At 36.6% G+C, this 16264-nt stretch overlaps 2 protein-coding genes across 2 annotated transcripts in view; both read left to right on the top strand.

Annotated features, from left to right (window-relative positions):
• Positions 1-870: 870 nt before the first annotated feature.
• On the top strand, positions 871-3871 carry LOC149792928 (beta-1,4-galactosyltransferase 4-like). Its single transcript, XM_089968921.1, has 3 exons — positions 871-2177; positions 2546-2736; positions 3715-3871. Exons 1-3 carry the CDS (start codon positions 1950-1952, stop codon positions 3869-3871), a joined length of 576 nt encoding a protein of 191 aa, XP_089825047.1. The 5' UTR covers positions 871-1949.
• A 7901-nt stretch (positions 3872-11772) lies between these two features.
• The window catches only part of LOC149792925 (beta-1,4-galactosyltransferase 2-like), a 51722-nt gene continuing 47230 nt past the window's right edge, over positions 11773-16264 (top strand). The window contains exons 1-2 of the mRNA XM_089966775.1: positions 11773-11993; positions 12391-12581. Of these exons, the coding sequence (XP_089822901.1) occupies positions 11991-11993; positions 12391-12581 (194 nt within the window). The 5' untranslated portion in view covers positions 11773-11990. The remainder of the gene's footprint in view (positions 11994-12390; positions 12582-16264) is intronic.

The raw sequence follows: 16264 nt of genomic DNA, 5'->3' as shown, positions 1-16264 counted from the left end.
ACACATAATAATTTTATTTACAAACTGTAAAGAATTATTTAAGAGGTATATACTAGTTGGATTATTCAAAGTGTCAAGACAGATTTCAGTGAACGCTAAATCAGAATATTTTAAAGTAATATAATCTAGATCGCCTGTCATCATTTCACATGCAAGTTCTTGCTTTTTGTAGGCCACACTTCTGTGTTTATTTCTGTTTTACGTCCAAGTGTGGGTAGGTTTTGCTGTGATCCTCAGAAAACATACTCAAGATAACTTTCGTGATTTTCCGGAATTTTGATGCTTGTATCGTGTCGGTGTGTACTTCAGTATTAAAAATGATTATCTATCTATCTATCTATCTATCTAAATATCTATCTGTCTGTCTATCTATCTATCTATCTATCTATCTATCTATCCGTTGAGGCATTCACCACACATGACTATTATGCAAAGGAAGGAAGATAGCAATAGGACAGACAGAAAAGTAATGATAGTAGAGGCAGAATTAAGTAAAAGAGTGTCAGTGTACTTTTCCGTCCCGCCATACTCGGACAAGTCCGGCTACCGTTGCGGACATGAGATAAATGAACCTCGACCGGCATAGCCCTGATAATCACTAGGTCTTACTTGTAGCTGACTAGTTCATTTGAATGTCTTAGAAATGATTTTGCTTTTAGACAGGAGTTTAAAGTTGTTTGTTTGAATGATCAACATTTGCCACTTGGCCAAAATCATTACATTAGGGGTGTAACAAGATAACCGGAGTGGATTTCGGCTTTATAACAGAGCACTTTTGATGGTGATCCAAATACAATGTTTATTGATGAATGACTTGAATGGAGAAGGAAGTATGATTAACATGTGCGTGTATACGATCCAAATATTGGACAAAATTAACATAATTCCCACAATCCTAATAATGTAACATAAATGTGAATACAAGAAAATGATCATACACAGTACATGGACAAAGGTTAATGATTCACCGTAATTTTACACGACGAAAAAAAATATATGTTTTACTTAAATAGTAAAAATGATGTACTTTACTTTCACATACTAAAATGGTGTATTCACTCAAATAGTGAAAAATGAGGTACTTTACTCAAATAGTAAAATGATGAAACGATCGAACAGATATCGTGCAAAATATCTTTAGACTACCAAAACACTGGGTATAATGCACCGCAAACTTAGCCCACGGCTGAAAGATTACATGTATGGAGTTACAAAAGACACTCCGTCACTAGCATACTTGGCTACCAATCGTATTTTTGAAAGGTTCCTTTGATATTACTTATTGCTTTTGCTTCAGGGACACATATTCATTTTGTTGTAATTGTTGTTTTATACATGTCTTTTAAAATAAATAGATCTTGACTTAGAAATACTTGTGTTAAATACCTTGGGGGGAGGTGTTACCTTGCTTCCTGATATCTTTTAAAATTTGAGCTGGGCGTGAAACAAAACTAAACACAGAAACTAACAATACAGGAGAAACTGAACGTATAAGAGTAATGACGTTCTGCATATAAGGCAATGGCGTACTTGTGTGTGTGTGTGTGTGTGTGTGTGATTTAGATTTTTAATGTAGCATTAACAACTTATAGTGATGTCTACCACTGGGGCATCATGCCGCAGGCATGTAGCATGATGTCCCACCCAGTCACATTATCCTGACATCAGGTCGACCAGTCCTAACACTAGCCTCTTAATGCTGAGGGCCAAGCGAGGCAGCTGTTAGTACCGTTTTTGTAAGTCTTTGGTATGACTCGGCCGGGAATTGAACCCACGACCTCCCCGATCTGAGGCGGACGCTCTAACCACTAGGCCACCGGAGCGGTCGACGACGTACTTGTTGTACGGCGCATTTTTTTTCAATAATAATAACTTGAAAAATCTTGTTAAAGTTTTAAAAGGAATGCCTCTTCTCTCTTTCGTGCTCTGCTAATGTTCAAGTGGGTAAAATGAACATAAAGCCAACAATTACTCTCCAGGAAGTGACCAACGAAGAGAGTTTGAGAAATCTATCTTACGGCGGGAGATATGCACCGCCATATTGTCAAGCAAGGGAAAGAACAGCGGTCATAATACCATACAGAGACCGGAAGGAGCACTTAGATATTATAGTTCACCATCTTCATACGGTTTTACAACGTCAGCAACTGGAGTACGGCATATACGTCGTAGAAATGGTAGGCATGTATTCTCTCTCCCTCTGTCTCTATCTCTTTAACGTAAGGAACAAGGAAACATTTATTTCTTCAATTCAGCAATGATGAAAACGTTCACTCTGGAAAAAAAAAAGCGTGTATTTCGGTGTTTTTTAGTGTGCTGAAATAAAGTGACAGTGAATATTATACACGAAAGTGCCCTAAACTCATCTGTCAAAAGAGTAGCGATATATTTTGTATTACAAAGATGACTTGGTGACTATGGAATATACTGTTATATTAAGATTCATCAAGACAAAATTTCTACTTGAAAAGCTCAAGTCTGAGATTAAAGTACACACTATGCAGACAGTCATCGATTGAATCCCTTCTTCTATCTCCTTGTAAAGGCATTGCCAACGCAGTTTAATCGAGGATTGTTAGCAAATGCAGGGTTTCGTACGGCCCGAGGGATATCCAGCTATACGTGTTACGTCATCCATGACGTTGACTCTCTGATAACTGACGACAGAAATTTGTATCGCTGTGGAAGTCAGCCGATTCACTTCATGACCGGAAGCACAAAATACAAGGACAATCGGTAATTGCCATTTACACTTTTCTCACAACGTATTAAAAAGGACCTATTTGGCTAATATGTATTCACTTCATATGCAGAAGTTAAACAATAAGACTGACTTTAGAACTGACACAAAGAGACAATCTCTCTGTACAAATGAATTTGTACGTTGGTACACAACTGTCAGTCATGGCAAACTGTTGGACAAAAAATCACCACTGTTCTGTTTGTTTACTCATCATTGTAAAAGCAGAATGAAAAAAAAACGTTTACTGTCTCTTAGACAACACTGTGTGTACGTACATGAGAGAGAGAGAGAGCGCGCATGCGGTGGCTGAGTGGTTAGCATGGTGCGAGTTCGCATCCTAGTATCGGATCAGACAGGGTCACCTACTGTGAAGTCTTTTAAGACAAGACACTTTCATCGAATAGCCTTGGCACTAAACATCCTGCTTTTCTTGATGTGCTGTTAAACACAAAATCAACATCAGATGTAGCTTTCATAAATCATTGTGTGGTTTGAATTCTATTCCATGTTTTTGCCTACAAATATTAAGAAAGCGTGAAAAAAGCGTTATAGAATTAATACCAAAACTACATTTGCGTTTTGTTCCGGTCGAGGTCAAGAAAATGGTTTTCTTTCTTTATCTGTTTTTAAATTGAATAGTAACAAATCAGGCACTTGGTCTTGTGTACAGACAGTGCCTATAGTATGTGGATCGAAAAGACATGAAAATGAAGTGTATTGGTGACGGATGCTAATTATTGAGAAAATATTAAGACAATGCTGATACACATTATTCACTCAAGTATCGGCAGACAGCATTAGTGTGCCTAGATTTTCTAAATTTGTTCTCGACAGAACCAGAATTTCTAATACATAACACCCCCCATGATAAAGTGTACATGTCTGTAAAAGAAATGAATAGCTAAGTCGTATTTTTTAAATAAAATTTAAAATATCCACTCACCGTTGTATTTAATACATTTTACCTTCAGAATTCCATATTATGGTTTCCACGGAGGGATTGTTGGTTTTACGCCAGAACAATACCTCAAAGTCAATGGATTCTCAAACCTCTATTTTGGATGGGGCAGTGAAGACGATGATTTCGGAATAAGGTTTGAACCAGTTGCACCCCATTTTAACCTTTGACACAGCAATCTGATCTGTTCTTGTCTTCTTTTTTTTCATTCATTGTTTTGTTTTTTGCTTCCTTAAGTGAATTGTGTATCACTTGACGTAATTGTTGTTGTGGCTGTTCAAGAATTCTTGAATTTCTTGTTGCTGTACTGTTCGTTGTCTTTTTTTCTTCTTTCATCTTTGATGTGTTTTCGTTACATTGTAATTGTTGTATTTTTGCAAATTCGTTGTTGCTATAATTGTTGGTGTAATTGTTGCCGATATCTTCCCTATCAACAAATATGGCGAGAACTGTGACCATTGTTAATTACCGGTACACAGAGAGTGGAATCTTCTATTTCAAATCATTTTGATTTTGCAGAGGGGCAATTCGGTCGTAGTATATGTAGTATATTGTAATATGGTTTGTCTATTTAGGTCAACGTGCCTGGTTTGGAGTTTTTATTTATTGTGGCAACGCTGTTATGTCGTTGCGATTCCTTAACAGGGTCTAGCTTATCACGAATAATCCAAGTTGGATCATCTTGGCTGACATGTTCGACAATAAATTTTATTCTAAATATGTTCTTGCTGTCATCCACAAGATTGTTAATAATAGTCGCTACTCGTGTGTTGTTCATGGTGGAGTCAACGAAAATACCATTGCTGTCTATCTTGAACTTTGAAAAACACATAAGACGCACCATCTTGATTAAATTCATTCTTGGTCCTTCTGATAAATTCGTGTAATTGCAAATAAAATGGTGGACGTTTTTTGTCACCTTGTAATTTGAATACATAGTTGTGGATTGTGCAGAGTTAGGCGTTCTTGGCCTTGTGCACGTATAATTAGGCATTTATATTTGTATGTGTCTTTTATAATTTGTATGGTAGAAAAAGCGTAGGAACGTTGTTGGTATTGATAGTTTACTATACAGATAATTACAGATATGTATGTATATATCAAACTCCTGATCTTATTGTTGTTGTTGTTGTCATAGCCTGTTTTAACACCTAGACCGTCGGTTTTGCTGACTGGGGGCTCCGAACTATTTAACCTTTAAATTGTCCGCCCTTCACTGGGATAAAACAAATAAATATGTATCTTGATCACAGTTTCGTGTTCGAGTGCTTCATTGCTATGATACATGATGGTCTTGTCGTTGATCACGTGAAATCAAATAGAAAAGATAACCGCATAGCACGCGATGAAAAATTTGTAAATGTATAAAGACTCTTCGATCTGTTAAATCAATTAATCTGGAAATCGGAGAAATAAGAATTTTCTCCAATGTCAGCCGCAGGAAAATATTTTGATATTAATCCCGGAGCTTTACAGTATGTAGCAAACTGTATACCTAACACGGTTACATCAATGTGACTTAACCAGAAAATAAAATTCACATATATCACACAATAAATATATCTGCTACCAGTTCCACATACAAGTCAGATCACATAAAAGATTTCAGTTTGCACAGTAACGTATTTCGTCCATCTACAGCGAAATGACGGAATTTCAATTCGACTCACAATTTAGACATTGCCCCGTTGACATGTCAAGCTACTATAAATACCTGTGACAAATTGATCGCTGGCAATAACACACTGGTTTCACAGATTCAGGCAAAAATCAATAAATGTTGCGACAGTAGAACTGGAACGATTTAAAATGCTCAGATGCTTAATAATTCACTAAATTTGTATATGTAAGTGCGAACGCACTGATATATCAGCACCGCTTGTGTAGTTCATGTAAATTATTTTAGTCGTATATTCTTAATAGAAACAGTGGCCGAGAAGTTTGCGGGTACAGATAATATTTCGATCAACAAGTGAAAACTTACTTCATGTTTGCTCGCAGGGACACGCGACAGACATTGTCGGCGTTAAAAAAATATTACAGTGGAGGGGCGCCTGCGATGCATTGAAAAAAAGATGAATTATCCTTGAATGGGTAATTGTAAACTTATAAAACTTAACCCAGGTGCACTTGCCTGTGCCCCCTTCCGAACCCAAATAAGTATGTTTATTTTATGGCACCCGGGGTTCACTTGTGAGGTGTGCTTGATTACATATTAACAAATTGAAAATCATACTTGACAGCACTCTGAATCTCTAAAATTTTGTTCTAAAATTTTGTTTTGCACTTAGAGATTCGCCAGGTGGTGTGTTCTCGCAACAAGAAAAAAACACAACAATTATCCAAGCAATTCATTGAACAGATATTCAACGTCATCAACCTGGTCTCAGCCATTCCTTTTCGCAGACTCATTAATAAATCAGCATTACCGCAGGTAACATCAGCATTCTCACAATGGGGCCTTGAATTGGGGTCAAATCTCAAGGTCAACGCGTACTTTTTTGGTCGCCACCATCCCCCCTTCATGGACAGTAACCATGCTTACATACATGCCGTGGATTGGCCTTTGTATAGTTAACGAGTCAATGCTGTCTGACTAAAAATAACATTTTTAAGCCTCAGATTTTAAAATGGAGCATTGATTGTGGTCTATGCCCCACCATTTTTTGGTCCACCCCCACCCCACCCCACCTCCGCTTCTGCTGCTGATAATACGACAGACGGACAAGTGGAGCGTCTGACAGTTACAATATCTCCTCACAAAAACATGGGGATAAAAAAGGAGATTCTGAGAACATCGCATGTAATGAATTGATATCCAAACTGCGTTCAGATGCATTGGCTTTGTTATTTCTTAATGTCCGACTGTGCAGTGCACCTTGTTTGGAAACTAAACCTATTCTTGGTGAAATTTGTGAACTGCATACTTTCCATACGTCATTTACTTTCTTTTCTGACGAGATCCTTCAAATATAAAATTTACAACCAATACTACTCTTGAAGTTGCACGTTGGTTCTTCATTGAAGCTGCCGGATCCTAATGAAAATGGTTACCTATATCGTCCTATGGATGGTTTTTAATCTTTTAAAAGGCAAAGGTTCTTTGTCATATGACTTATTTCTTAACAGCGGAAATAGTTAATTTTGTATTAATACCTGTTCACGACCCTGCGGCGTTGAACGAGAACCTTTGTTTGGATAACTGGGTCACGTGACCTTAGTAATTTACACGTTTACACATACCAGTAAATGAGCACGAGACATTTGCAGATCAACATAAAGAGAGTGGGATAATACCAAGATAGCAGTTGATAGACGTGAAATACCACACTCGGTGAATTTATTTACAGAATTGTTCCTGGATCTGAGATATTTCCCTGATTTTGTAGAACTCACCTGATCTTCATAAAATGATGGAAAAAACGGGAAGTGATTGCACATCTAACCTAAAATCTTCAAAAAAAATTATATTTCTTGTACCATTGATAGTCCTTGTTTTAATATCAATGCAGCTGTATTTGCATGGATGTCAATGCATGTTGCACATGTATACATCATGTGATAATACAGAGGGATTTAGTAAGCAAGGTACCGAGAAATTTCATAATTTACCTAACATTTCCTATAAACTGTGTGCGAACACATCAGAAAATTTGGAGCACTTGATTGCAAAAACAGGATTCACACAAAATCGATCTGCACTTCCGCTTTGTCCAGAACAGCCTCCACATCTGGGTAAGGGATTTATTTCACTTTTCACTGTTTCAAATAACAAATGCAACATCTCGATAAATTCCGGCCGAGCACCGAAAATGCCTATAATGTACAGAGACGGTGACGTGTAGCAAGTCGTGGCAATTTGTTGCGCGGAAGGCTGACTTGAAGATTGAATCAAATATAGTGAAGAATTTTACCTCGCGAAAATTAGTACCAGGATCGATTTTGCCTTGACGTCACGCGCCATAATTTACTGGGTTTTTTTTTTTTTTCGCGTAGATTCATATAAGACTGGACAATTTACCTACTGCTCTCCCGAAATTTGAACCGCCATATTTAATTAAAACCCTTACATTTATACACACCATACCGATATTTGGCGCTTTTTGTCTTCACTCGTTCATGATATGAATCATTCTCTGATCGGATTCAAAGCTTCAAACATGGTAGTCTTCAAAGTTATTGACTCACATTGTTACATTTTAGAATGAACGTGGCATTAATCATCCCGTAATATCGGAACCAAGAATTTCCACAGAATACATTCGAACTCAAGCTTCGCTGGCTGGATCGGCCATGAGGTTTCACTTATCACTATTACTGCTCTCAAAGATGTTATGTTTATAAAATATACTTGCATTAAGTAATTCAACAAATATGCATGCAATAGTTGGGTGTGGGACAAAATCTCCCCTGGGTAAAACCCCTAACTGACAAGCTCATCCTCACCTCCGGACATAATCACGACATGCAAAATTAAAGATGGGGCATAATTCCCCTGTTCTATGACAGAAAGGCACTGACAGAAAGTCACACTACAAAAAGTCACAATTTGAAACTTTTGTAATGTTGCAAGCTTTTATATGACAGTTTAAACTTTTTCGTTTGGATATTAACATAATAAACCATAAAATATCTGCCGTATGATTTTTTAAATATATATTTTCAAGATATTTTGTTGCAATTTTTAACAAATAAGAATGTACATAGTACTAACAAAATGATGACATTTTTTAACTGTCACTGCCAATGAAAAGTTCATTCGTGATGTAATTTTAATGGTTAATACAGTTTTTACTGATAATTCTTGGTACACTCTGTATTTTTGGTCAGTTGAAAGTGCCTAGCAATACCACGAAGGAACTTTGGAAAGACCTCTTTGACCGACAAAGCAATTAGCGCCAAAAAAAAAATTCATTTTAATAACTTTTGTTTAAAAAGTGAGTAAACGTTTAAACAAACATTTTATACGTATATTCCGTTTCCTGTCAAAGAGAAGATTAAACCTGAATAATATGAATGTTATATGCTTGTTTTACAATTCTCCTGCCAAACAGAATCTTTAAATCAACTCATTGTTCTCAGTGTTATAGGCTTGTTTTTCGATTTGTCCATGAGACTTCAGTCGATAAATAATTTTCCTTTTTCGTGTGAAGCCATCAATGTATTGTGAGGATTGATAGTAATAAATACAAATTCTTAGAATGTAATGATTTTAATACATTTGTGACACGTCACAATTTGATTTTATTTCCTACATTCCCACTATTACTATAATATTTCAAACTGATTTTCCGTCTGTTTACCTATCCACCTAGTAATTACTGTGTTTCCTGTATGGAAGTATAGATCGGGGTTCAAGATCTGGTACTGGCCTAGAGATAAATATATGTATACATCTCTCATAATGTAAAATGAGTTAATTAACTCAACAACACAACCACCCAAAATTGAAAACGGGATAATGAAAAATAGAAATGCGACTGATCGTCAATATGCCACATACTGAGCTTAATTATAGAATTTTATGTTTATCCAATACAATTATTGATTAACCTTTAACTACTTCACAAAATATAACAATACTAGTGAAATACAGAAACTTTAAAAGTTTAAAAGGGCTCAGCTAAGGCTAGGGGAAGGGGTTATGTCCTAACGTTCATAGTTGGTGGCTTGGGGTGTAAGACGGGGGTTAGGAGGTGGATTTTGTCTGTACACCACGGATTAGTTGTAGGTGTATTTCAGTCAAAGGGCAATCAACAGCAAATATTGAGACAAATATACATTTATATTGAAACCTTCAAGAAAATCTTGTTTTGGATGTACTAAACAAGTGCTACATTTCACTCTGGTATGCATGTGCAAGTAAAAAGTCGAATTAGTGAATTTATTTTCTTATATGAAAATTTATAAGGGGTACAGACGAATGTAATTAGATGAAATCTGGAATTTGATTTTTCTTAGTTAATGACTTATGAAGTTATGAATGAGTACAATGTCGTATTTCATCCCGAAAAGTGTGTTATTATTTGCATAAGACACACGTGACTTTTCCACATACATCCTAACGTTGCACTATTTAATAAAAGTGTAGCTTCAAGAAGAATGAGACGATTAAATTTGTCCTAAAGTGGCATTGAATCAAAAATATATTTAGTTAAGTATGCCATTGTAATGAACTATCTATAATGAATTTGGAGTCAGTTTTGAAACAATATAATCTAGATCACCTGTCATCATTTCATATGCAAGTTCTTGCTTTTTGTAGGCCACACTTCTGTGTTTATTTCTGTTTTACGTCCAAGTGTGGGTAGGTTTTGTGTGATCCCCAAAAAACACACTCAAAATAACTTTCGTGATTTTCCGGAATTTTGATGCTTGTATCGCGTCAGTATTACAAATGATATCTATCTATCTATCTATCTATCTATCTATCTATCTACCTATCCGTTAAAGCATTCACCACACATGACTATTAAACAAAGGAAGGAAGGTGGCAATAGGAAAGACAGAAAAGTAATGATAGTAAAGGAAGAATTAAGTTAAAGAGTGTCAGTGTACGTTTTCGTCTCGCCATACTCGGACAAGTCCGGCTAACGTTGCGGATATGAGATAGATGAACCTCAAAAGGCATAGCCCTGATAATCACTAGGTCTTACTTGTAGCTGACTAGTTCATTTGAATGTCTTAAAAATGATCTTGCTTTTAGACAGGAGTTTAAAGTTGTTTGTTTTAATGATCAACATTTGCCACTTGGCCAAAATCATTACATTAGGGGTGTAACAAGATAACCGGAGTGGATTTCGGCTTTATAACAGAGCACTTTTGATGGTGATACAAATACAATGTTTATTAATGAATTACTTGAATGGAAAAATAATTATGATTAATACGTGCGTGTGTAAGATCCGAAAATTGGATAAATTAACATAATCCGCACGAACCTAATAATGTAACATAAATGTGAATACAAGTAAATGATCATACACAGTACATGGACAAAAGTTAATGATTCACAGTAATTTCACACGACGAAAAGAATTATATGTTTTACTCAAATAGTAAAAATGATGTACTTTACTTTCACATACTAAAATGATGTATTCACTCAAATAGTGAAAAATGAGGTACTTTACTCAACTAGTAAAATGATGAAACGATCGAACAGATATCGTACAAAATATCTTTAGACTACCAAAACACTAGGTATAATGCACCGCAAACTTAGCCCACGGCTAAAAGATTACATGTATGGAGTTACAAAAGACACTCCATCACTAGCATACTTGGCTACCAATCGTATTTTTGAAAGGTTCCTTTGATATTACTTATTGCTTTTGCTTCAGGGACACAGATTCATTTTGTTGTTGTTGTTATTGTTGTTGTTTTATACATGTCTTTTAAAATAAAAAGTTCTTGACTTCGAAATACTTGTGTTAAATCTCTTGAGAGAGGGGTTACCTTGCTTGCTGATATCTTTTAAAATTTGAACTGGACGTAAAACAAAACTAAAAACAGAAACTAACAGTTCATTAGAAACTGAAAGTATAAGAGTAATGACATTCTGTATATACGGCAATGGCTTACTTGTGTGTGTGCGTGTGTGTGTGTGTGTGTGTGTGTGTGTGTGTATGTGTGTGATTTTGATTTGAACGTAGCATTAACAATTGTTCAGTCATATCGTTACGATGTCTGCAGTGTGGCAGTTTATAGCGATGTCTAGCACTAGGGCATCATACTGCAGGCATGTAGCATGATGTCCCACCCAGTCACATTATCCTGACATCAGGCCGACCAGTCCTAACTAACCTCTTAATGCTGAGCGCCAAGCGAGGTAGCTGTTAGTACCGTTTTTGTAAGTCTTTGGTATGACTCGGCCGGGGATTGAACCCACGACCTCCCGCATCTGAGGCGGACGCTCTAACCACTAGGCTATCGGAGCGGTCGACGACGTACTTGTTGTAAGGCGTATTTTTATATATAATAATAACTTTAAAAATCTTGTTAAAGTTTTAAAAGCAATGGTTCTTCTCTTTTTCGTGCTTTCCTAATGTTCAAGTGGGTAAAATGAACATAAAGCCAACAATTACTCTCCAAGAAGTGACCAACGAAGAGAGCTTGAGAAATCTATCTTACGGCGGGAGATATGCACCACCATATTGTCAAGCAAGGGAAAGAACAGCGGTCATCATACCATACAGAGACCGGAAGGAGCACTTAGATATTCTTGTGCGCCATCTTCATACGGTTTTGGAACGCCAGCAACTGGAGTACGGCATATACGTCGTAGAAATGGTAAGCATGTATACTCTCTCCCTCTGTCTCGATCTCTTAAACGTAAGAAGGAAGGAACTATTTATTTCTTCAATTCAGCAATGATACAAATGTTCGGTCTGTCAAAAAATATACGTGTATTTCAGTGTTTCTTGGTGTGCAGAAATAAAGTGACATTGACTGAAAGTGGCACTGACTGAACAATTTTTTGTCGTAAATGAAAGTGTCAAAAACTTATCGGTCAAAAGAGTAGCGATATATTTTGTATTACAAATATGACTTGGCAATTATGGAATATACTGTTTATATTAAGATTCATCAAGACAAAATTTCTACTTGAAAAGCTCAAGTCTGAGATTAAAGTACACACTATGCAGACAGTCATCGATTGAATCCCTTCTTCTATCTCCTTGTAAAGGCATTGCCAACGCAGTTTAATCGAGGATTGTTAGCAAATGCAGGGTTTCGTACGGTCCGAGAGATATCCAACTACACATGTTACGTCATCCATGATGTCGACTCTCTGATGACTGACGACAGAAATTTGTATCGCTGTGGAAGTCAACCGATTCACTTCATGACCGGAAGCACAAAATACAAGGACAATGGGTAATTACAATTTATACTTTCTCACAACGTACTAAAAAAAGGACATGTTTAGCTAATATACATTCACTTCACATGCAGAAGTTAAATAATAAGACTGACTTTATCACTGCCTCATAGCGACAATCTCTCTGTAACACATGAATTTGTTCATTGGAACACAACTATCAGTCATGGCATACTGTTGGACAAAAATTCACCACCGTTCTGTTTGTTTACTCAACATTGTATAAGCAGAAGGGAAAAAAAGAGTTTACTATCTGTCTCTTGGACAACAATAGTTGTGTGTGTGTGTGTGCGTGTGTGTGTGTGTGTGTGCGTGTGTGTGTGTGCGTTTGTATTTGGTGTAAACCGAGGACCTTCATGAAATTACACACCAACGGTATGAGGACGTTCTCTGTTAGAAAAATGGTAAAATCTTGCTTCTTCCAGCTATTTTAGCCTAGAATAACGTTAAATCATGATTTGTAGGAAGGTCCCCGTTTACACGCTTGGTACGTGTTCGCGATTTTGGAGTGTATCTTTCTTCCAATGCTGGCGATACATACCCCAGAAACTATGTCCTCAATTGCTCGGTGGAACACTTGTAAAGAGATCTCTGCTATCAAATTACACGGTGCAAAAACGTAATATCTCCTTTTCGATCCAAGTATCAGATACCAACTACTATGCTAAACTATAGGAAGATGAGCTGGTGCATATAACAGTCCTTTGTATTTTTTCTTAATATTTCATGCATGTGAGACAATAGTGTTGGGAAACTCACGATCCATTACCATACACGTCCAATACAGGCAAATAAATCTACGACATGTACGAAAGAAGTACATCAAAATGCTATTGAAAATACGCATGAATTCATTGTAGAGTTGTACCGAAATTGCTAATTATCCGACCCATCTGTAAAGTTAAAACGCGAGATCTTACACACATAAAGATATTGAAAATACATCCTTGAGATTTTTATGATTATTAAATGAGCTATATCCGCCCCTATTTCATCATTTGCCTACTTAGTATTCAAACAGGAGAGAACAGATGTGAATCAAGTGAAAAATCCCGTTAAAGTGAGATCGAATTATCACTAATCGAATTTGGAAGTTACATGCACGGAACTTCAGTAAATATATAGAAAGATAAATATATTATACAGAGGTCAAACATTTATCATCAAGATGATCAGTCCCAAATGAACCATTTAATTACAGCAATATGTTTTTCATTATCGCGCTTTTAAGACCTGCGACTGAACGTGCAAGCAATCATAAACTGTTGAATGCATTTAATGTTCTTTTAAATGCTTCACTTGGTGATTTGATGACTTTGCTGAACATATCATGAATTATATTTGTATCGATAATTCTATTGCAAACGAAGTCTTATTAAAACAATACACAACATGTAAATACAAGGCGTCAATCTATATTGCTTTCCCAAATTTAAAGGTTTTTAACAATAGCCAAAACGCTCAGGATGTTCTACTGGACCAACTTGTATTTATAACTTAACAGAACATTTATTTAGAGCTGCATTAGACTGTAATAGTCTTACTCATTTAGTCTTTTTTCCATATGGTTTACACAGAAGGAGACGCGGGGGAATAAAACCTTGTTTAAAACTTCCAATCAGCGATACAAAACACCTTTACGTGGTACCTTGAATTACCAAATGAATAAACTAAGTGATTTGGAAGGTGAACCAAGACAGTGTTTTACCATTAAAGTATATTATTGTTCATTCATGGCTCCAAAACAATAAAACAGGATAAACGTTTTGTATAAAGGTTTCAGAAAAGTATCCCCATCCACTAACTCTATACATGCATGTACTCTCATAGAACTCTGTTCTTCACTTCTGTAATTACTGAACTTTAAAGCTATTTCAATTCAGTTAGCATAGATAAGTTGTTGTTTTTGTTGTTCTTGACGTTTTAGTCTATCATTATTCTTTGTGTTGAGGATGAGATAAAACACTATACAGATTACAACATAAATAATATTGTTTGCATCAGCAATTTTTTCTACTGAAGTGACTTGAAAAATGCAGTCTCCGTGAAATACACAATATGGGTAGCACAAACATTCGTTCTTATTTTCAACATTACATCTGCACATGCCCAAGAGAGAGAGAGAGAGAGAGAGAGAGAGAGAAGATTCGCACGCGTATTATGCAACGAAGATATTACTCTATTTTGTAAAAAAAAAAAAAGAGATTAGTCATTGCCGACGAGTTTCCTGCCATAAATGCAAAAATCCAGCCAAATAGTATAGTTGCAAGCGGTGTCAAACCCTGGCGCGATTCCGCTAGAAGTCATAAGTTTACCTCAAATTTCCAAAGACTTCTATACAACTTCAGTTGTAAATTGAAAAGCCCAACTTGTCCATTCTATACATAAATTTTTCGCTAATCAATGCAAGACCACATATCTCAAAACTTGCCAAATATCTATCAACCGCACATCTGCATGGTTTCTCTTCATCAACTTTCCGTGCCGTCAGCAGTTCACGCCGTAGAAACTATACCACTATCCTCTAACACAGGGAACTATTTTTACTGCGCCACCTTAGGCCAGTCAATTCATGGTTTCAAGGCACATTACGCCAGTACAACTGCGTCACATTTGCCACCATAACGACATAAACGGTATCTGCCTAACCCTTCTTGTTTTTTCCTTTGTGCAATTTACCGGTCTCCTGTCGTAAATACTGCCACTGCAATCACACCACCAATGTATACCACTATGTTTTAATAGGGACTATGGTACTTCCAGGGACACTCATGCGGTTTTTACCTGAATTCACTAAATGTCAACCATGGCATCATGGAAACTCACTAACACTTCACTTCGTGATGTTTTCTCCTACTAACTGGCTAATTATTTGGGCTAAGGAATATTTCCATTGCAACGAGTTCCAATACTCCAACAAGTAATCGCACAAATCTAAGAATTCCTTAAAACGGGACGCTATAACCAAATGCGCATACTCCAAATTTAGTACAAGATGATCTCCAAAGTGGTGGATTAGTCCGAAGCGTGTTATGTCGTACTAAAGTCTAATTGCAGGACAATCAGTCAATCAATAAATTCAGCATTCAGTCAATAACAGCAAGATATATATTCAACAAATAATGAAATTGCCCTAAAGAACAGTTGTAGACGAAACCTGTATAGAGGTTACAGTTACTTAATACTAGTATGTGATTTAGATTTGATTTTAATGTAGCTTTAACAATCTTTCAGTCATATCGCTACGATGTCTGCAGTGTGACAGTTTATAGTTATGTCGAGCATTGGGGCATTATGCCGCAGACGTGTAGCATGATATCCCACGAAGTCACATTATTTTGACACCAGGCCGACTAGTCATAACACTAACCTCTTAATGCTGAGCGCCTAGCGAGGTAGCTGTTAGTACCATTTTCATGTCTTTTTTATGATCTGGCCTTGGTTCGAACCCACAATCTCCCGCATCCGACGCGGACGCTATAACCACTAGGCCACCCGAGCGGTCGTATTGATTCTTTAGATTGGACTAGATATGCAAACATGTCCTTGTTGGTCATAATGTACCAATGTCCACGGTCTCCGTGATTTTGTCAAACAGTGTGTGTCTTTAGTTTGTATCGATTGTACATAAAATTTCATATTCCTTAGAATTGATAGTACAGTTCCCTCCTTGATACAT

This window comes from Sinohyriopsis cumingii, chromosome 8 (assembly GCF_028554795.1).
Source record: "Sinohyriopsis cumingii isolate HCF-2022 chromosome 8, ASM2855479v2, whole genome shotgun sequence".
Taxonomy (NCBI): Eukaryota; Metazoa; Mollusca; class Bivalvia; order Unionida; family Unionidae; genus Sinohyriopsis; species Sinohyriopsis cumingii.
The sequence above is the reverse complement of the archived record's forward strand: the minus strand, read 5'-3'. Positions and strand labels throughout refer to the sequence as shown.

What these genes read in the sequence shown, in the direction of transcription:
- LOC149792928 (XM_089968921.1), top strand. Translation starts at nt 1,950, where the DNA reads ATGAACATAAAGCCAACAATTACTCTCCAGGAAGTGACCAACGAAGAG. An exon ending in GCATATACGTCGTAGAAATG is followed by an intron (nt 2,178 to 2,545) that starts GTAGGCATGTAT and finishes CTCCTTGTAAAG; the next exon opens with GCATTGCCAACGCAGTTTAA. An exon ending in ACAAAATACAAGGACAATCG is followed by an intron (nt 2,737 to 3,714) that starts GTAATTGCCATT and finishes TTTTACCTTCAG; the next exon opens with AATTCCATATTATGGTTTCC.